We start from the raw sequence: 21985 nt of genomic DNA, 5'->3' as shown, positions 1-21985 counted from the left end.
TTAGGCGTTATATATATATATATATATATATATATATATATATATATATATATATATATATATATATATATATATATAACGTCTGTATAGTAATCAACGATTTTCCCCACGAGGGCGCTGGATCGTTACGAGTAACGATACATGTACACAATAAATAAATTATATAAACGCCTAAAAAAGTGTATATATATATTGTTTAAGATGTGGATATTTTTTACAAATCTTGGGTACAAGTTTATACAAACAAAGTAAGGAAGCCAAAGTTTTACTCTACAAGCATTGTGAAATTAGCTCTAATTAAAATTATAAGGAGCTGTGGTATTGAAGCCAATGAGACAACACAATATTATATTAACCAGAGTTTTAAGGAAGTTGATGTAAGCAGTTTATGTTATATGACCTTTCGCGAGAGGGAAAACGAACGCCGTTACGGCAAAGCCCTATATTGAAAAGAAAAAGAAATAAACGCCGTTATGAAAAAAAAAAAAAATCAAAAAAAAAATCTGTAAAGCAATTAAATCGAGAGAGCCAAAGACTTTATTCATGTATATAATCATTATCGCCATTTCCAGTTTTGTCCATTATTTTCATGACACAGCAAAGTTATTTTCAAAAATTCTTTGGAAAAATTGTCACAGTCACTGTGTTATTCCTGTTATTATCCGGACATTATATTCATTTATATAATCATCCTCTACCTTTTTATTTACACTAAATGGTCGCCTCTTCAGTGTTAAGAAATAATTTTTAATAAGCTTCCTATTCTATTCATGAGGAAATTATAATTAATGTACAGCATTTCATCATTTCTTATCATCCTAAAGTCAAAACAAAATTCGTTTTCCAAGGAGTATTCTAAAACATGATCAACTGATTAACATTCGGAAAGACCTTCGGAACACCTCGTACTTGACCCAGTCGACAATTTGAAATGAAAAGGGGGGGGGGGGGAGACAGTTTGACAATTGTTTCAAAAAAGGATATACATCCATCATATGATAAGGTAAGACATTTTAGTTATTTTTATTACAGATGTTTTGATAAGAATAATGACACAAATAAACTTAAAACTGTCGAAATCACTGTCAAATTGTCGTTCAAAGTTCTCACAAAATTCGTTGGGAAACCGCTACGAGAAAATGGCATCTCCTTATATGACTTTTAGTTTCAACATTGATAGTAAAAAAATCATGTTTGTAGTTTCCTGACAATAACTTGTGTTTAAGGAGACTATAAATTTTACAATAGAGTAATTACAAATGACAGCTCCTTAAGTAAAGAAATCTTAATGGCGGCAGTTAAATAAGATATATTTGTGTCTATGTATGTATATGTATAATTTTTTCCCAAACATTTAAAATTATTAGTTTTTTAGTAACAAAAGTATTTACTGTTATAACAGTTGCTACTTAACAATTGCTGCTGCATGTGATCACATTTTAAATATAGTCATTTACAGTCCAATATTGTACCAAATTGAATCATTAATGCATTATAATCATATCTCTAATATAGATGATTGCCTACTATCTAAAGATGATTGGTCTTCTGCAAATCGATTGCTATGGCAGTAGAGTACAATGCATGTGTATTTCCCATGACGTGTTTGATTTAGTGTTCAATTTCAACTTCGATCGTCATACCTGAAATTAAACAAATCACACATGAACAGGTGCAATCAGTTACTTATTGATTGCTTTTTTTTTTACTTAACGTCCAGTAACAATTATATAAATAAATGCACGTTGATGAGGTCTTGGTGTCTAATAAGTAGAACAAGTTATCATACCAAAGGTATGTGATTTTCCGTGGGCAATCCATCTTCCTTCGCCAAACAAGTGGCAAAGGTCTTCACACAGAGCATCGGATTGAGTGTCCCATTTCTGACCGATTATTTATATATTCCGTACAGTCAGGGTGCGGAAATTGTTCGCTGCATTGAAGATCTGTTGGTGACCATCTGTTGTTGTCTGTTCTGTGGGTCTCATTGACACATTCCCAAGTTCCATTCTCAATTTTATCTATTTTATGCATACACAATTCACAGTTGGCAACTCCCAATATTTCTTACTGGTTCAAAAAATACCAAATATGACCATATTTCAATTCATGGGTCTCTCTTTGTGGTTTCTGATTATAGTTGTACTTCAAAATCAAAGTTTTGCAGAATAATTTTTTAATGACCGAATGAGAAGACAAAGCTAGAATGATTACCAGTTTCTGAAAATGGGAAAGCATTTCCCTAAACATGGTCACTGGCATAGTTTTTCTCTTTTTTTACATAAATAAGGCCGTTAGTTTTCTCGTTTGAAATGTTTTACACTATCTTATCGGGGCCTTTTATAGCTCACTATGCGGTATGGGCTTTGCTCATTGTTGAATGCCGTACGGTGACCTATAGTTGTTAATGTCTGTGTCATTTTGGTCTTTTGTGGATAGTTGTCTCATTGGAAATAATACCACATCTTCTTTTTTTTTTATATTAAACATTAATTAATAGTTGTCTGCTTACACTTACAAATACTTGAATACAAACCAATCTTAATGAAAAGTAATAGAAATTGAACACAAGTAGAAAAACTCAATAAAGATCAGAAATCAAGCACTTAAAATAAATTTACCCAATATATCATTTTGAATTGATTTAACTTCCTCTGCAGAAATAGTTTTAGCCAATATTCTGCTCAGTGCATCTGTATACAGCCTTGTTGGTTTATTATGGCGATCAAACCGTGTTAAAAGGTCGCTTAATATATTACACAATTCAATAAAACGTTTCTCTTCGAGTTTAAAGATGCGAGAGTGTTGTAGTTCATTTCTTGTTAGTCTTATGCGCTCAATATCATCTCCGATAGCTATGTCTGTATTATGAATAGTTTCCCATGCCCCGCCCCATAGATTACTAGGAATGTGTTTATTTAGTTTCCTGTGCTCGCTGTACAAGAATGTTATATCACAATCACTCCTTGGACGTAGATTTGGTTTGTCTGGTTTTAATAGGTCATATGAAGCATCAGCCAGAATATTCAGCACGATCATTCCCATCTTTGAAAAATTGAGTTCCTCTTTGGTGAACTGAAAATACGTCAAAAGTAAGCAATTGCAATTTAAAATATGAAAAACATATACAAAAAAAACAAACTTTTGGTTGAATCAATTGTCAGTTAAGTTGGTCATGTACGTAGAAATTTCTCATAGACAGATGAACAGGCACATGTTGTGTTAAATCCTTCCTTTTGTTTTTTTTATAGATTAAGAAACAAAGTGACCTCAATATATTTAAGGTACATAAATATCAATCATAATGTTAAACCATATTGTTTTGATTTCTATCAAATTGAAAAAAAAATTAAACGCAGAACACACGCTTCGATTGAACTAACAAACATTATGTTAAAGGACCTTTTAAATTGATCAATTTCCTTTGTGTTTCTTTTCCTAAAAATCAATGAAAATATAATTGCTATTTGTACTAAATATCAAATATATATATTTTTTAAACAAAATGGCCTGTTTCAGATCTATTTAATGCTTTAACTATGAATCATTGTGATACTGGTTAAATCATCCTAATTTGGAAAATTTTAGCCAGAAATAATGCCATATAAAAAAGTTTCCTTTGAAACATACTGATTAAATTTTATGACCCAGTTTGGGTTTTGTTTCATTCCAAAATATGAACACACAAATATAGTGGTTTATTGACTTGATGACAATTTACAGTGAAGCTGTTTGTGTTTGTTTCCTGAAAAAAGGTTAACATAATACAAAACTCAAAAAGATAATTCAACTAAAGGGTCAAAAGAACATGTGTCGCTCACCTTGGTATATGTGCATATTAAACATAGGACACTCGCTAACATTGTAGATGCAACAAATACTATTTTGTTGATCTTGTATTACTGATTTTTTGTTCTGTTTGGTTTCTCTCTATCTTCATATTCAAAAAACAAAAGAGGGAAAACAAGCATTTTTAGGGAAAACCATTCCTATGAATATTGACAGTCTACTAACTAAATCGGCAAAATTAGATTTATTTTTAGATCTTGCCTTGCTGATCGTTTTTGTTATTTAAAGTGTTTATTTCTCTACTATAATTCAAATCGTATAACGCATAAAGCAAAATGTAAAGGAAACTGTAATATTCTCTCGGGCCGTATGGCGATAATAAGAATGAAAAATTTGGAGGCAGCGTGTTATTTGTATTCCACATGAATAATAATACAAATAATATATGGGGTTTACATAAATCATATCAGACTGATATCAAAGGGAAGTAACTCAACGAACGTAAATCAAAGTACGTAGAGTACTATATTAAAATTGTTACATCTCCCTTCTCAACACAAATAAAAGAAAATAACATGCACAAGTTATACAAATACAATAAACAAATTCAAATTGATGTTCCAATATAAATTCAGTGTTCAATAATTGTCCTGTCATAATAAAGTTCATTTGAAAGCATAAAAAGACAAAAATGCATCATGTATACACCATATATGAATTAAAAAAATATAAGCATATACAAGAAGTTACATTGATTCAATGATTTAAGGCTTAATATACATCTCGATCTTGTAATGTATATACCATCAGAAGGATTTTGTTGGGTGTCTGTAGTTTCTGTATCGCTCGTAATTTTGGGAGCGTTATTCATGCTCGAAGTGGGTTCGGCTAATTCAGGGGAAGTTAGTTTTCATGTGGTTTGTTACAAACAGGGGGTACAATTGTGTCATTTTCACCAGTAGTAAGGGGTACTTCCTCTCTGGTTCCTATTATATGACGCCTATTACGTCTATAAATACCATCATCTTGACTGTCTACAATGTACGACCTACTAGCAGGGTGTTGACTAGAGATAATAGCAGGTTTCCAGAGTCCATCACTTCCCCTTATTCTGACAGAATCTCCAGCAATTCAATATTTTAATGGTTTTGAGCCCTTGTCATAGTTCTTTTTCTGATAAGACTTTTTACAATCAATTTTACTCTGAACTTCGTTATAAAGGTTTTTTTGTATAATTCCTAAAAAGTGGATGGTAGAACTGATCTGAGTTTTCTGCACATCAGTAACTGTGAAGGGGTATATCCGATATCCAAAGGAGTTGTGCGATACTCCAAGAGAGCTACATCATGTACATATGGGTCTTTACCATCCTTTTTACATGTATTAAAAATATTTTTACAGTTTGCACCGTTATCTCTGCCAACCCATAAGATAGAGGTTAATAGGGACTGGATGTAACATGTTTAAAATCCTATATTTCGCAAACTCTCTGAACTCTTGTGATGAATACTGAGGACCATGGTCAGAAACAACGGTCTCAGGAATAGCAAGTCTAGAAAATGTACCCTTCAACTTATTAATAGCAGGTGTACTTGTAGTACCATGTAATTTATGGACTTCTAAATAGAGATTAATAGAGACTATAATAATCAACTATTACAATGTTACCAGCATTATTCCAAAAAAACAGATCAGTAGCTACAACTTGCCAAGGATATTGAGGAATTTTGTGCGGTTCTAATGGTTCTTTAGCATTACAATTTCTGCTTTACAAACAAACTGAAGACTTTAACACCATGTCCGAAATATCCAATGACAGTGTAGGCCAAAAGAGAACATCACGAGCTCTACGAATACATTTCTCGACTCCCATGTGCCCAGCGTGAATTTTGTCTAACATGAGGGCCCTCAAACTAGTTGGAATCACAATTTTGTGTCCATTAAGAATAATACCACTATTCACAGAATCATCCCTATGATTCCAAAATTCTAAAATTTGTGTTGGGCATTCAGTACGAGATTATGGCCATCCAGCAAGAACTACAGATTTCAAAATATCAAACTGGGGGTCTGACAACGTGACCATTTTGATTTCCTCTAGCTTCTTATCACTAATCGGTAGACTAGAAAACACCATGTGAACTTGTGTCTCGAAGCTATCAGAAAGACCAGGGTAAGTGTCCGACAGAAATTTGCGCGACAGAGTATCAGCCACGGGGATACATTTTTCGGGCAAATTATAAACATCGAGTTCATAACGCTGTAACCGTACAATCATGCGTTGCAATCTTGCGGGGGCGCCTAGCAATGATTTTTTTCATAATTGAAACAAGCAGTTTATGGTTCGTGCAACCCTGATACTACGACCATAAATGTTTTAGTGAAATCCGGTACACCCAAAACAATTGCGTACATTTCTTTTTCTATCTGTGCATAATTTATTTCTGAAGTGGTTCAGGATTTTGAAACATAAGCTACCGGTTTTTCGTTTTGCAGTAAGACTGCGCCTAGACTGTATTTGGATGCGCCAACTTGTAAAGTTAAGTCTTTGGTTGGGTCATAATAAGAAAGAATCGCATCGGGTGAGTTCCTCAAAACCTCCTTGACTTTTTTAAATGCCACAATTTGAGGTTCGTCCCATGCAAATTCAACGTCTTTGTTCAATATTGCTCGCATTGGGCTAGTTTGTCGCAAATTTTGAAAGATAATTGACCATACCCAATATAGTCTGAACTTCAGCTCTGTTAAAATGGGGTGGCATATCGAGGGAAATAACCCAAGGTATGGGACTGTTTACTTTACAAATAATGCGATCTAATTCTGACTTTAAACGGCCACGTAGCGCTACAGGAACGTGCCGTGTGAGGGGGAGGGGAGGGGGTGTTTAACTGGGGGTATCTCCGGATCAATGCGTATTGTTGCGTCACCTGAATCTAGACCGACACCTTTGAAAATATCTAAATAACGTTTTAACACTGACGACTTAGTCATTGGATCAGAGTCAGAAGTACATGCTGTTTCGGTGCTGTAAACCAGTTTTCTTAGCTCATAATCCAAGCAAGACTGCATACCTAATATTGGTGGGGAATTAATATCTAGACAGTAGAATTCTAATTTACTATTAACAGAACAATGTTCACAAGGGAGACAACAGACGCCAAGTGAGGGCAGGACACTGACAATTATAAGCAGTCAAGATACGAAGGGACTTTTTCAGAGTGCCATTGAATTTAAAACTTTCAAACATACGTATAGGCAAAGTATTCTCTCTTTACTTTATCTTTATCATTAATGAAGGTATTTTGCTCATTTATACAATCAATAAAAAACTCTTGGTCACTGCAGTCACTATTTGTGTCTAGCACTTCTTCGTCGACCCTTTGTTTGGATCTGCATACTTGCGCAAAATGATTCCACTTTTGGCAACTGTTGCAATTATTTCCCTTCGCCGGACATTCTTCTTGTTTGGGGTGTCTTCTCCCACAATTTCCACGTCCTTGCTGTGAAGAATAACGAAGGGGTTTAACTTTAACTCGATCTTGGTTGACTGGACCCGTCCTAATTCGGTCAGACGTCTGGCGGTTCTTCCTAGATGAGGCACTGTTATACTGTGAGTGTCTCGGAAGATTTACTTCGTGTACGACTGTTTACGGTTCAAATTTTTTCATCTTCCGCAGTTACTTCCGCATCTTACTTAAATACCTGCGCGATCTGAATAGCTTTTTCTAATGTGAATGCGTCACCTTGGTTTAAGAGTTTTTCCTTCACTTTCGGTTAACTTGTCCCGAAAATGAGACTGTCTCTGATCATCTCGTCAGTGTCCTTAAAATTACAGTGTTTAGCAATGAGCTTCAGTCGAGTGATAAACTGCTCAACAGTGTCACTACTTTGTGTTTCATGTCTTAATTTACACCTTGCAAGTAAAGAGTTTTGCTTTGGTTGAACATATGTAAGCAATTTGTCAAAATGAACCGCAAGTTTCTTAGCACCATCTTCACCTAATTGTCATGTGTTATACATATGCTCCTTTTTCACCAACCCACAACAGTAGATACGTAATTTTTACCTTTTCGTCTTTTTCGGCGAGGGGTCCATCGAGTATAAGTTCCAAGTGTTGTTTGAATTTACCAAGTATCAACTAGATTTGTTGAATCCCAGTTCATCTGAATCTGTGGTACTCCGTTGAGATCAATTTTCCATATTTTTCTGACACCATATACTATTCTCTGGGGACGTATGGCGATAATAAGAATGACAAAATTTGGAAGCAGCGTGTTATTTGTATTCCACATGAATAATGATACAAATAATATATGGGGTTTACATAAATCATATCAGACTGATATGAAAGGGAAGTAACTCAACGAACGTAAATAAAAGTACGTAAAGTACTATATAAATATGTTACAGAAACAATGTTTTTTTTCTCAATATCATAGTTTTCATGATAATATTCAAAAGATTACAAAAATTAACAAAATGTAGTAAAATATTTACTATTTACATGAAGAAGTTTCAGAGATATAAGCCAAAGAATTCAGTTTATTTAATCATGTTAATGTTCTATTTAAAGCCATGCCGGTTATATTAGTTGTTGGGCGGAGTCAAACAAGGTACCATAAAGACGATGTAGGCCAAGTTTGGTATTATTTGGCAACCTTGTGTCAAAGGAGAAGATTTTTGTAAAAGTTGGGACGACGAATGCAAAGTGCTGAATAAGTTCGATGATTCTTCTGGGCAAGGTGAGATAAAAAAGGGCAAGTTCATAAAACCTGATCGATTCAGACGTTTGTCTTTAAATATCAACCAACTGAACGAAAAAATAATCTATACATTTTCTGTTTCAATAATTTTCTTTTTTGAGAACTGAATGTGGGTTTAAAATGCATCGTGGTGTTACATACCCCTGCAAATCTGTCTGTACCTGTTGCATCTGTATTGACATTTGAAAACATTCTATCACCAGCTTTGACATGGACACGTACCTGCAAAAAAAATAAACAGAAAACTTCAGGAAAACATTAAACAAAAAAACTTCAGGAAAAGATTAAACAGAAAACTTCAGGAAAACATTACACAGAAAATTTGTCAATATGAATAGTTCCTATCATTTCTTTACACTCTGGTTGGATAAACATAAGACTGGTTTAATAATTCAACCCGACCAACCAGTCAATGTCTACATTCTTGTGCTTATTTATACCTTTGTTATGCAAAAGAAAAAAGAGAGAAAAGAAAACGGTGATTTTAAAAATAAACTAACCTTGGTGGATGTTCCAGTTCTTCTTATTTCATCGGAGCTCTCTGGGCAAACGTTCAATCTTGGAACATTTTCAGAAATCTGTGACTAAAATTTTTGATAACAAATAAATGTTGTCATGGAACTATTGAAATTTAATTTACACATTCAATCGTTTAAGGATGTTCGCTGTGCTTGTTTTCGAGATATTAGCCATTGAAAATTTGTCGGTTTCAAAAACTATAAAAAATAACAAGGATTTTATAAGATTACGAAATTTGGCTTTTTAAACTTTATGATAAAATTATGAAAAGACAATTTGGGGTTAGGGGCAATTTCTTTCAAGAGCAATACATGGATAAAACCAGAAGATTCCAAAAATCTGGCAAAAGTTAAAAAAATAGAGGAGCAAACATCCTTAAATAAAACATATCTCTATTTAACATAACTATAAGCATTATGAAGTCTCATAAACAGGTTAAGTTCCATATATTTAAGAAATAATTCATGGGGCTCAAGTATATCGTGATTTTACCACGGGATGGCCTTTTTGCGAAATATTAAACCCTGAGCGATAGCGAGGGATGAAATAAACGCGTAAGGGGACAACCCGTGGTAAAATCTCGATATAAATCTATTTCAAGTACTTTCTTAAAAAAAACCCAACATTACCGGAAAATTTGACATTAAAGATTAATTATCCTGCATCTTAACTATGGTGTTACCTTCGACATGGAAGATATACCACTGAAAAAAACATCCATTGGGTAATTTTTTAACATCAGGGCATCTTTGTAATTTTTTGGAATACTTTTACGAAAAGAAATACTCTTATTGTATTTTTGTCAATTGTATATGAGGGTTCTGATTACGCTGCTTAAAACGTTTACCACAGTTGACATAATTATTAATAAAATTCGATCGTTGCCAGCATTCTATTAGATTTTAAAATCGGCAACGGGTCAATTCCTGAAGTAATGTACATGTATTTGTTAATCTTTTTGAATTGGGAATATAAGCGGCACTATATTATATAAAGTTAAATAATCCCTGGCGCTGGACATGCCAGAGGTCAGGGCTGGGAATAGTTGCCAAACTGATATGTACTGATAGTAACGCAATTTCCTAGAAAATATGATCTAGGAGGCAAGACCTCAAAATAGTTGTCAATCTGTCATGATCTGACAAAGAAAAGAAAGTTTGGCAGATTAAAATACAGTAAAAGGTAACGCAGTAAAAATCTTACTCTCTATAACTGATATATACATGTTCACTTACACAAGGCGTTCTTATTACTAGATCTGACCATTCATTGTTGAACTCGTGTGTAGTTGTACATGCCTCGCAATAATATACTGTATCCTGTTCTGCACTAAAATCAATCAGTCCGGTAACAGAGTCTGGGTTTTTCAGGTCACATTTCCACTTTTTCTCAAATTTTACGTTTGACATCTTGAATCTTCTACTTATTATCTTGTTTATTTCCTCTGTCACGAAGGATGCAATGTTTTTGTACATGCCTGCTTTTATTTCCTTTTTGAATTCTAAAATCTGAATTTGTATCAAATTTGGACATGTCATTAAAAGTAGTTTTCTTAACTTTATTGTCTCCTGTAATTCAAAGACAGCAGTACCTTTGAAAAGAGCAATTTGATTTTTCTGCTGTCCAGTGGTATCTACTACTGCAATTTTATACTTCCTGCTCAATGAAGCAATCAAATGATTAATAAGATGTGGTGGTAGAAATCTAAACTTGAAACATAACCAGGTGGATTTCTTGCAGGTATCATTGGTCACATTGAACATCTCATATATGTCATGTTCTGGTTTTGATTTGACCATGCAAGGTACATAGTAGCAAGGTTTTTCAGCAAAACTGCTTCTGATTGCAGGTATGATAATATCAAATTTCTCCATTATATTCAGGATGTTTTCTTTATGTTGATCTTGTTCATAAAGAACAGTCGTTTTATCTTTAAAAATATCTTCTAACACGTCGCTATGTAATATTCCACTAACATGCAAATCTTCCAATTTTTCCTTCATTCTATGTCGGCTTATATTTAATTGAAATTTCTTTGCTGTAACTATACATTTAAAAACGTCAGACAACCACTGTGTATCTAAAACGATAAAATCAGGAAGATCGTTAAAATAGACCAAAGCTCTCAATTCATGGTGGAATTCAAGGAACAACCTGATTTCTTCTTCATTTAATTCCTTCGGTATTTCAGAAGAGATGTCCTTGATATCACGAAAAGAAATAACTGGAATTTGCAACTCTTTCTTTTTATTTTGAAGACGCTTTTCGAGTTGAATAAATTTTAAAGGATAGTTTTTATTCCATGTACTCATTGTGCGGGCTAAGTGGACGATATCTTGTCTTATTTGCTGAAAAACGTAATCATCATCCTCAGTATTTGAAATGAAGTATTCGTGTCTTAAATGTCTACATGCATCATCTGAAATATCGTTGACAAATCTATCTAGATGATCCCTACACGAACTCTCAATCTACAATATGAAACAATTATCAGCACATGCATTCTCAACCTAAATTTAAAAACACTCATTAGCGTTACCAGGCTTATAACTGCGCAAGACACTTATTTTGATTGCAAAAGACTTATCACATAAAGTGTCATGTTACTCTTCTTCCATATTGAGCACGCATTAATATGAATATTTCTGTTTCAAAACCAGTTCACTTTGGGGTTCTCTTTGCAGTCCGCGTTTCAAATATGTCGATTTCTTTGAGAAATTAGAGACAATGATTTAGATTTTAATAACTAAATTTTCAAGTGTTATGAGTCATTTCAGGATAAACACAATAAATGTACATTGTTCGAAAATATAAAACTGATTTGTACTTGCTACGAAACAACAGAAAAGCTCAGCTGATCCTCGCTTTTCGTCCTGTTTCTAAAGCTTATACAAATAAATATTTTATTTTCCGACAACATACATATATTGTATATGAGTTGAAAAGTATTGCAGACCAATAATTATAAAGGCGTTTCCAAGTATCTTGACTGCAGTACAGTACAACTCACATTCTCTGTATTGCGATTCAAGATAACAGCATAATGCATAATTTATGGCTAAATCAGTTTAAAACTTTTTTTGAAGCAGGTTGGCATTTCATGAAGACACTTCTCTGTTTATTACATATACAATTTTATACCACTGCGTCGGAATATTACTGTACATCGGTCATTTTTGAAGGAAATTAACAATTATTGTTTATAATTCCGATACATGTACTTAAATAAGATAAGTAAATCGAATTAAACTAATTTTCAAAACTTTTGTCGGACTAATGTTTACACAGTTTTTGGTGGAGTTTGTGTACCTCAGTCTTTAGTTTTCTGTGTTTGCTTTTAGGGACTGGTGTTTGTCCTTTCGTTTTTATTTTGTTCTTTTAGTCATCTGTATTTTTTTCAGTTGGCTTTTGAATGATAAGTTTGAATAAAATTTTGTTATTCTTCTCATCTCTTTTGTCCAAATTGTCAGTAAATAAAACGGCGGCCTTCAATTGTTATACAGGACGGAACTTTATTGCCTTAAAAGTGCAAATTATACTATTTATATCATTCCCATTAGTTCTAAAAGACACATTACGTTCATTTTTCATGGAAAATATTTGTTGTTGTATAATCGCATTCTTCTCTTTATATAGATTTCCGTATCCGTATAAATAACCAAATAAATAAAAACAACTTTTTTCTATTATAATTTTGTATTCTTGTCTTTCATTCTTGCTATGTGCTGTGTTATACAAAGCATACCGTTTTTACTTTAAGGTATTAGCTTTACTTAAACACAATTATCCTCAGTCTATCGTCACCGATGGATACATAGGAAATAGGCATTCTGCAATCATTTGGTATGCGTAATAAAAGCAACAGTAGTTCACCGCTGTTCAAATGTTATAAATCGCTTGAGTATATCTTTCAATTGTTACGATATTACCGCGCCTGTATTTCCTATTATGATTTCCTTGATAGGGGGTTGCTGCTTACAATTAAGCTATTAAACCAAAAGTTCCAAATGGTGAATTTTACTGACTTCATCATGAGTTGGTTGACCGTTATGGAATAACCGTTTCACAGATGATATCGGATATGTTTCTAACAATCCCCTTCTCATTTCATGAATGTGACCTACCGAGTTAGACTATTTACCGGGTTTGTAATAACACGAGCAACTCGACGGGTGACACATGTGGAACAGGAACTGCTTACTTTTCCGGAGCACCTAAAATCACCCCCAGTTTTTAGTGAGGTTCGTGTTACCCAGGCTTTAGTTTTCTATGTTGTTTCTTGTGTACTATCATTTGTCTGTTTGTCTTTTTTATTTTTGGCTTTGTCGTTGTCAGTTTATATTCGAGTTATGAGTATGACAGTTCCACTGGAACTTTTAGCTTCCCTTTTAGAGAAAACAACTTGGTTACAAACACAAACTGAGTATACATCAACTATAAGGAAAGTAACGGAACAAAAGAAGCACTGAAGTGCAACAAATAAAAGCCAATGCAACATACTTTGAAACGAACTATTTGAAACTAACTGCAATTTTCCTGACTTTGTACAAAACATTTTAAGAAAAGAGTTGTGGATAGAACCTTGTTTTATGGCTAGCGAAAGACTGCTCTTAGTAACAATGTTAAAAATACCGCTTAACTGACAACATTACATGGCAGGAATACAGTACAGAAAATTGCAAGAACACTCAGGACCTAATTTTTTTCACATGATCCTTACAAACCTCTTCATCCTTTGAACACCTGACTTTGTCTTTATGAGAACCAACAAGAATCACGGGTGGATCCAAAGTATTTGATGCACATGTATTTGTATGTTCATTTATTCCAGGAGTATTACTTCCATGTTTATTTAGCTGCTCTCTTGTACAGTAGCAATGTATAGAGTTCATCCACAATTGGAACATATCTACAAACAAATTATTAAAAATCAACATGTACAAAAAATGTACATTGTTAATTGATACATCAATATTTACAGCCAGACATGTACACTTTCAAATATTGTTGATCTCCAAAACATGAATAACAAAACAGAACATTTTTCAATAAATAAGACATGAAAATTATGGCAAATTCCAATGAAACCAACCAGAATAATGGAACTATTGCTTTTTTGTCTGCAAAATAAGCATCATAAACATTTAAAAATCAACTTATAAATCACGAATATTAGATCAAAGTCAAATGAATCCTGTCTTTCAATCATTTTCATATCCAAATATAGAGCTACTTGTCGTAGTATCTCTGGAAACGACCAAACCATGACAATTTTCAACAGACAGTGAATAATTTGAACAAATTTAGTGCGACGTCCATTTTCATGACCCAGTTCATAATTTGTTCAGGGTTCATGTAAAGCCCGTATAAGAGTGCTAGATTTTCTCACTGTATCAAAAACCCATTAGTGGCCTTCGTCGACAGACAAACTAACAGACCGATCGACTGACCGACGACAAACCGACGGATAGAGAGACAGACAGATTCATACAACCCATAACATTCTTTGCAGAATGTATAAAAGTATACAAAATACCATAACAGTATGTTGTACAAATTTTATATTCCTATTATTCTTTATATTTTCCATAGAGGTTGTGAAAACGTACTTTAATTCCACGGTGTAAAAAGTACATTGCAGGCTTATTTGTTGTATCTTCCTACATTGTTTTCTTATCGAAAATGAAATATTGTGAGAAAAAAAAAATCACTGTAATGTTACAGTATCGTAAATAAGCATCTTCCTAAATATTAGACTGAACATGGACCAACTCAATCATTCTGAACGTATTGTCATTCATTTTTCATTTTGGAACATTTGTTTCATTACTATTCTAATGACCAATTGCAGATTACAGTATGCTACTTTATTTATGCTTATGCTGGAACCATCCGATTATTTAAAAGAAAAGCATATAGTACTGTGTCAAACAGGCATGTGATGAATTACGTTGCAATAAAAGGCATTATCGTTATTTTGTGCATTTTTCCTTTGATCTGTTTTTTGTGATAAATTTTCATACCATGCTACTCGCTTGAGATGGAAAATTTATATCTAGAAATTAAGCAAGCACGTGGCGTTGGTAACGAAATTGACATGAAATTGACAACGTGGTCATAGGTAAAATAGCGATAATCATCTCAACTCGATTGCATTTCTCGCTTTCGCCGTCCCGGCTCAAACGAGAAAATCAATCTCGTTGAGATAATCAACGATGATCTATAATTATATTACAATTACTTTGACAAAAACATGCATTAAATAACAATTATAAATAAAGGCATTTATCATAGAAATGCATTACTTTACAATTACTTTTGCAAATTAATGCATTGCATTACATATTACATTAGTCAAAGTTTACATTAAGGAAAAAAACTAAATTTTGCAAACTACACGAAGTCACATAAGATTCTAGCATATTCAATAACTGTTCCTTATACATTCAAATTCAAGTATATAAATCAAGTAAAATGTCTATTCAATACAGCTATTACATTTTAACATCATAAGGGTTTCAAGGTATACATGTATATATCTGTGTTTTCTCTACAAAAAAGTTGAAAATTGTAATATTTAATTAAACTAATTTCACTTCATTTTTATAAATATACATTTGTTTTATTAATTGCAATAATAAATTTTAACTGAGAATATAAAAATGAAGATGTTGTATGATTGCCAATGAGACAACTATCCACATAAGACCAAAATGACACTGACATTAACAACTATAGGTCACCGCACGGCCTTCAATAATGAGCAAAGCCCATACCGCATAGTGAGCTATAAAAGGCTCCGATAAGACAATGTAAAACAATTCAAACGAGAAAACTAACGGCCTTATTTATGTAAAAAATAATGAACGAAAAACAAATATGTAACACATAAACAAGCGACAACCACTGAATTACAGGCTCCTGACAGGCACATACATATATAATGGGGCGGGGTTAAACATGTTAGCGGGATCCCAACCCTCCCCTAACATGGGACAGTGGTTTAACAGTACAACATAAGAACGAACTATAAAAATCAGTTGAAAAAGGCTTAACTCATCAGATGGACAAAAATAGAATGTCTTTCCTAATTAAATAATTAACAAAGAGGTTAAGTGATGACCAAGGGTCAAAATGGTGAAAAGATTTAGTGTAAAACAAACTAATTAGTGGTTTATGACAATTGTAAATTTTCTTGTTTTTTTATAATGACAACCTTAATGTTTTGACACAAAATCAAATACATTTACAGTCATGCTGTTCAAATATAAAAAAAATCAATATCCAAAATGATTATGTTTTTAATTAATCTCCAAAACTTTTTTTTGCAGGCAATAAATAAAATTATAACTTGATGTAATGCAAAAGCTGCTGCATAACATATTATATGCAATTACTTGAAAAAATGTAATAATTTACAAATTAGCATCACTTCATGCCTTGTGTCAAAACTAAACCTGACATAATATTTCCATTCCCATTTCATTTCCTTTTTTTCTACGGAATCATTTGATATGATACAGAAACATTGAAAACCTGATTCTAAAGAAAACAAGGGTGCATAAATCATTATCAGTACATATCAATGTAAAATACCGAACTAAGAGCAAATTTCAAAATACCGAACTAAGAGCAAATTTCAAAATGAAAAGTACCTAATCAAATAGCAATCAAAAGCTCAAACACATCAAACGAATGGATAATAACTATCATATTCCTGACTTGGTATAGGAATTTTCTTATGTAAAAAAAATGGTAGATTAACCATGATTTTAAAGCTAAATAAATACACCGTTCACTTGTACAAAAGATGAATCAAATTCCATTATAATGTAAACAATGTGTGAACAAGATAACCAGACATAATAGGTACAATGTGTAAAATTTACATAGTTTATGCCATCAGGCTTATAATTTAAGACGCCAGATGTGCGTTTCGTCTTCATACGCTCAGGTAAAAAAAGTTAGAAAGAGAAACAAGTACAAAGTTGAAGAGCATTGAGATTCAAAATTCCAAAAAGTTGTGTCAAATACGGCTTACGTTATCGATATCTGAGATAATAAAATCCTTAGTATTCGAATAATTCATAATTTGCGAACAGTAAATTTATAATAATGAACATACACTTGATATTTGTTTTAACTACTGGGCTAAACGTCCACCAGCAGTGGCATCGACCCAATGGTGTAAATAGTTACCAAAAGTACCAGGCTTATAATTAAATACGCTCCTTTCGTCTACATAAGTCTACATTGTTCTATAACCTTATTCACTATAAAAACAAACAAAAAATATGTCCCAAATAAACACACCAAAAAGTCATAAAGACAAAGAACATAAACACAGACGAACGACCGACTCTCAAGAGTCTGTGTCGCTCACTTGTATCTACTTTGATTTTTTGAAATCATGTGAAATAATGTCCAAATCATGTATTTACCCTAAAATGATTAAGGCCAGGTTTGTTTTAATTTGGCCCCAATAGTTAAATTAAAAGGTAACAATTTTAAAAAGACTTCTTAAAATTACAAATAATTGCGACAATAACCCAAATATGATGCCAATTGCCAATTGGTAATTTTAACTTTTTTGAAGACCTTTCATTTCTTGGTATTTTTTGTTTCATACCATATCTCAATCTCTAATGATATTAAAGATAAAAAAAACGTAAATCTTTAGTCATGGCACCCATCTTCGTTGGTCATCGCGGTCAGCGGTAATATTTTGGTTTATCTTGACCTATTTATTTCAGAGGAGACAATTTCTGCAAAAGATTACGAAAAATATTGAAAACTTGACTTTTAAGGGCAATAACTTCTTTCAATGTCAAATGACAATTTTGGTCATGTTGACTGACTTGGAGTTGCTGCACACGTTTGCTGTTTTTCAATGTATCTCTTTCTAGTACAATATTCAAGATAATAACCAAAAAACTGCTAAATGGTCTTTAAATTACAACTTATGGGGCAGAAATCCTACAACTGATTGTCTGATTGATCTGAATATTTCAGGGCAGATTGATCTGGACCTTATGAATACTTTTATCTGAGTTAGATGTGATCTAAATGCTTTAGTTTCAGAGATAAAAGCCAAACACTTCATTTTACCACTATGTTATTTTTTGAGTCATGTTGGTCATCGTGATTGTTGGGCAGCATCATCAGATACATTATTAAAACTATATACCCTCAGAAAGTATAGGCCAAGTTTGGATTAATTTGACCCCGTGGTTGTTGAGGAAACTTTTTGCAAAAATTATCGACGGACACGGCCGACGGACGCAAGTTAAGAAAAGCTCAATCTACTTTCTGGTCCAGGTAGGATAAAAAAACATTTCAAATTTACCATAGCACAAAAGATAATGATGGGATGTATAAATACTGAGCCACGTCAAATAAATATTACCACATTTTAACTAAACAGTAAAACAAATAATTTAGAAAGACAAATCAAACCGCTTTCTTTTACATTTTATTATCCACTATATGTATTTGAAATAGTAAATTATTTTTGATTTGTTTCTTAGAAAAGACAAATATTGGCGGCAAAAATTAAGCTATCGAGGAGTTATTTGTGATTGTTATGTACCAAAATCCTCAACATCAAACTTATATTTTCAAAAATTACATAAAATCAAAATGTCAAACACTTTTTTCATTTGCTTCTTTGGGGATAAGTAATACTGGGTAAATGTTGTCAATTAGAACTATAGTCATAACTTGAAACTAAATGCAGACGGATTTATAATAGTATAACTCTTTAACATAACTATTAAGGTACATGCATCTAATTTTCTACAAATATTGTTTAAATCTAAAAAGATTTGACGCAGATGTATTTTTATTGTAGTAAAAAAAAACTTTTGCGCATGCAGAGATAAGGTTGCATTGATAAAAGAACTGAACCATGATAACATAATGCATATATCATTGTATATTAATTTGTATGCATGTTGTTAGGGGGCTTTTATAGCTTACTATGTGGTAGTAGCTTTGTTCATTGTTGAAGGCCGTACGGTGACCTAAAGTTGTTAATTTCTGTGTCATTTTGGTCTCTTGTGGAGAGTTGTCTCATTGGCCATCATACCACATCTTCTTTTCTAATAAAGTATCCAGGACTTATTTTTCTGACAATATACATATGTTTTCTTATATATTGCATCTATATATATATATTCGAGGGAAAGTCAGTATTACTATATTTCTTATTCAAAGGCAAAAGGCAAAACTATAACTTATATTTCTTATATCATAATCATTTAAACTGACCATGTGCATTTGTGTCCCCAACCTCGTTGAGTTTAGTTACCACAATGTAGATTGCATCTGAGGACAAAAAGGTCTGATGTGTATGGTAGAATTCTTCATCTCCAGCAAAATCCCAAAATAAGAAAGTGGCATACTCCTCTTTGTCAATTAAATCAGCCTGAGATCTTTCTATCATGGTTTTGATATCCGTAACTGCTTGTTCTAATAGTAATGTTTCTTGCACTTTAGGAGATTTAATTTGAAAATCGGTGTCTTCTTGTTCCTTTATTTTAGATTCAGTGGATGCAAGATGTTCGTTAGTAGCTACTGCATTTCTAACTTGAAATTCGGTTGCTACTGGCAGTATTATTTGAGTGTTTTCTGGGGGTTTTATTTTTTCAGGCATCTGAGATAAAGTACTTGATTCCTTTGATTCATCAACACGCCTGTACAAAATGGTAACAAGGTTTTTGTATTTAACAGTGTCTTGAGTTCCCTCTTTAATGGTGGCTATTTTCTCACTTGCAAGCTTTTCTTCGTATGGTTTTAACAATCTTGCATTAAGATCCGTTTCTTCATAGTTGCCTATAACATATTTTAAAATGCAATAATATTCTTCGAACTGAATGGTTTTTAGTATAAACAGCATGAATGAAAAAAACAGTCAAACAATTGAAAACCTGAATTTGAAGGTGAATACTTATTTTCTCGAATTTGGATAGTTTCATTTCAAAACGTCTTATCATTAGTATGAAATTAATGTTGATTGTTCTGGGCGTTGTGATAAGCAATAACATAAGTGCTTGTGTGTTGTTTGTTTGTTATAAACCCATTTCATCATATCTAAACAACAACTTATTTCGAATACATTATAATGATCTTTTCGCTTGGCATTTTTGTTCTCAACTAGACATATGTTTTAAAATGTCCATTAGGATTGCAGTGTGAACAATTACCTATGCTGATACCCATTTCATAGAATCAACATCTTGTGTTATGCAAATATATTTTACCAGTTCTGATGCAATTGAATAAATTAATCTTGTAGAGGTCTTTTAAATTTGGATCAAAGATCATATTGTGTAACCCTAGAAAATTGGAGTTTTAGTTTTCATCATTTACACTTAAACAACCTTTTTGCATTGTTTTTGCATTCACCAATTTTTGCAAATAACTTAATTTAGAGATAACTGTATTGTATTTGAAGCTTTTGTGAAGTCCATTTGTCGTTTTACTGTCGCAAAATTTGTATATCTGGCAACGTTGTTATCTTTGCGCTAATGCAAACTAAACAAAGCATAAAACTTTAGTCATTATTTCAGTGCAATTTTGTGTTAACAAAATTCCGCGAAATGCAATCATCAAATCTCATCATAGTCATGCTTCCGGAATCAAACGTAAACACCGTTCGTTTTCTGGCCTCTTTGCCGAGTTAAGAAAGTAATAAACTGCAAACAAAAGAACAATTCTAGGTGAGAAATGTTAGTTTTTTGCTTATTATTTGCAATTGAGAAATAACATGTCAATACATTCGGAATTCAAAATGTCGGCTACCTTGGTTACAGACAGGGGTTTATAGAATGTTACAATTTGATCAACCAATCAGGAACATTGATACAAAAAAAATTGCTTTAGAATTTTCATTTAACCGCTACTGGTGTCTTTTCAATGTAATCCGATATTCATGAGCAGAACTCATTTTATGTACAACGAATTAGAAATTAAAAAAAAATAAAAAACAATGGTGAAGAAACATCAGCGAATGTGAATTTTCTTATTTATGAAGAGGCTATTTTGGATTTTCTTACAGAACAGGACTTCAGTCGTATGTATACAACCTTCTTTGATGATTTCCAACATGTTGGCTCTTTTGAAAATATATTATTTTATTCATGGTTAATTTTTTTTGTTCACAGATTATAATCATTACAATACTAAAAAGGTTTTCTGAATACCGAAAATAATTTGAGTTTTAACATGACCCATTTAAGTGAGATATAACCTCTTGGGAATCAAATGGAAGTTTCATTTAAATCGATATACATGGCATTAAAAACAATTATTGTAGAACTTCAGTGACGTATCTTAATGTTATGTTAAAAATGGAAGGGGGTTGCAGATTGACAGTTTTAGCATTTTTGCCTGCCTAACGGTAAGTTCGAGATGAGATAATAAAATCCAAATATTATATAATCTGTGTTCATTTTGATTCAGGATAGAAATTGAAATTCACAGAAATCTATTTATTAATTTGATTTTGCTATATAGTTCGTATGATTAACAGAAACATGATAAAAGTGTTGTTAACTCAAATATCTCTATCCTTGAAAATAGAGAAAGAATCAAGTTAAAGTTTAAACATTATACCGTCTAATTTATTCCAAATGCCATCATTAGATTTTGATTTGCATTTTATATTATGAATATCTATTCCGTTTGTACTTGTTATTTCTGCGTTTTTTCCTCCAAAGATTTTTTTCATAAATGAGGTAATGCCAGCACTTTTCTTTCCTTCGTTCAATAATCTTTTAATAAATGACGTTTTTCCAGCACCTTTCTTCCCAACTATGACCAACCGTATGTCTCTTTTTTTCTCAGACCCTGACTCAATTAGTTTGAGATACAAAGGGACATATCTTTTGTCAGCCATCAAATCTATTTCAGTT

The 21985-nt window shown here is 32.6% G+C and overlaps 1 protein-coding gene across 1 annotated transcript; it reads right to left on the bottom strand.

Annotated features, from left to right (window-relative positions):
• Positions 1-518: 518 nt before the first annotated feature.
• On the bottom strand, positions 519-21985 carry LOC143054183 (uncharacterized). Its single transcript, XM_076227096.1, has 8 exons — positions 21687-21985; positions 19341-19904; positions 13796-13980; positions 10307-11542; positions 9053-9136; positions 8694-8774; positions 2622-3075; positions 519-1643 (listed from the first exon to the last, which is right to left on the bottom strand). Exons 1-8 carry the CDS (start codon positions 21967-21969, stop codon positions 1612-1614), a joined length of 2919 nt encoding a protein of 972 aa, XP_076083211.1. The 5' UTR covers positions 21970-21985; the 3' UTR covers positions 519-1611.

Source organism: Mytilus galloprovincialis, chromosome 12, assembly GCF_965363235.1.
Source record: "Mytilus galloprovincialis chromosome 12, xbMytGall1.hap1.1, whole genome shotgun sequence".
NCBI lineage: Eukaryota > Metazoa > Mollusca > Bivalvia > Mytilida > Mytilidae > Mytilus > Mytilus galloprovincialis.
This window is presented reverse-complemented; position numbering and strand designations above follow the sequence as displayed.

What these genes read in the sequence shown, in the direction of transcription:
- LOC143054183 (XM_076227096.1), bottom strand. Translation starts at nt 21,969, where the DNA reads ATGGCTGACAAAAGATATGTCCCTTTGTATCTCAAACTAATTGAGTCA. An exon ending in TGGGGACACAAATGCACATG is followed by an intron (nt 13,981 to 19,340) that starts GTCAGTTTAAAT and finishes ATTTGTTTGTAG; the next exon opens with ATATGTTCCAATTGTGGATG. An exon ending in TAGTAATAAGAACGCCTTGT is followed by an intron (nt 9,137 to 10,306) that starts GTAAGTGAACAT and finishes CAAAAATTTTAG; the next exon opens with TCACAGATTTCTGAAAATGT.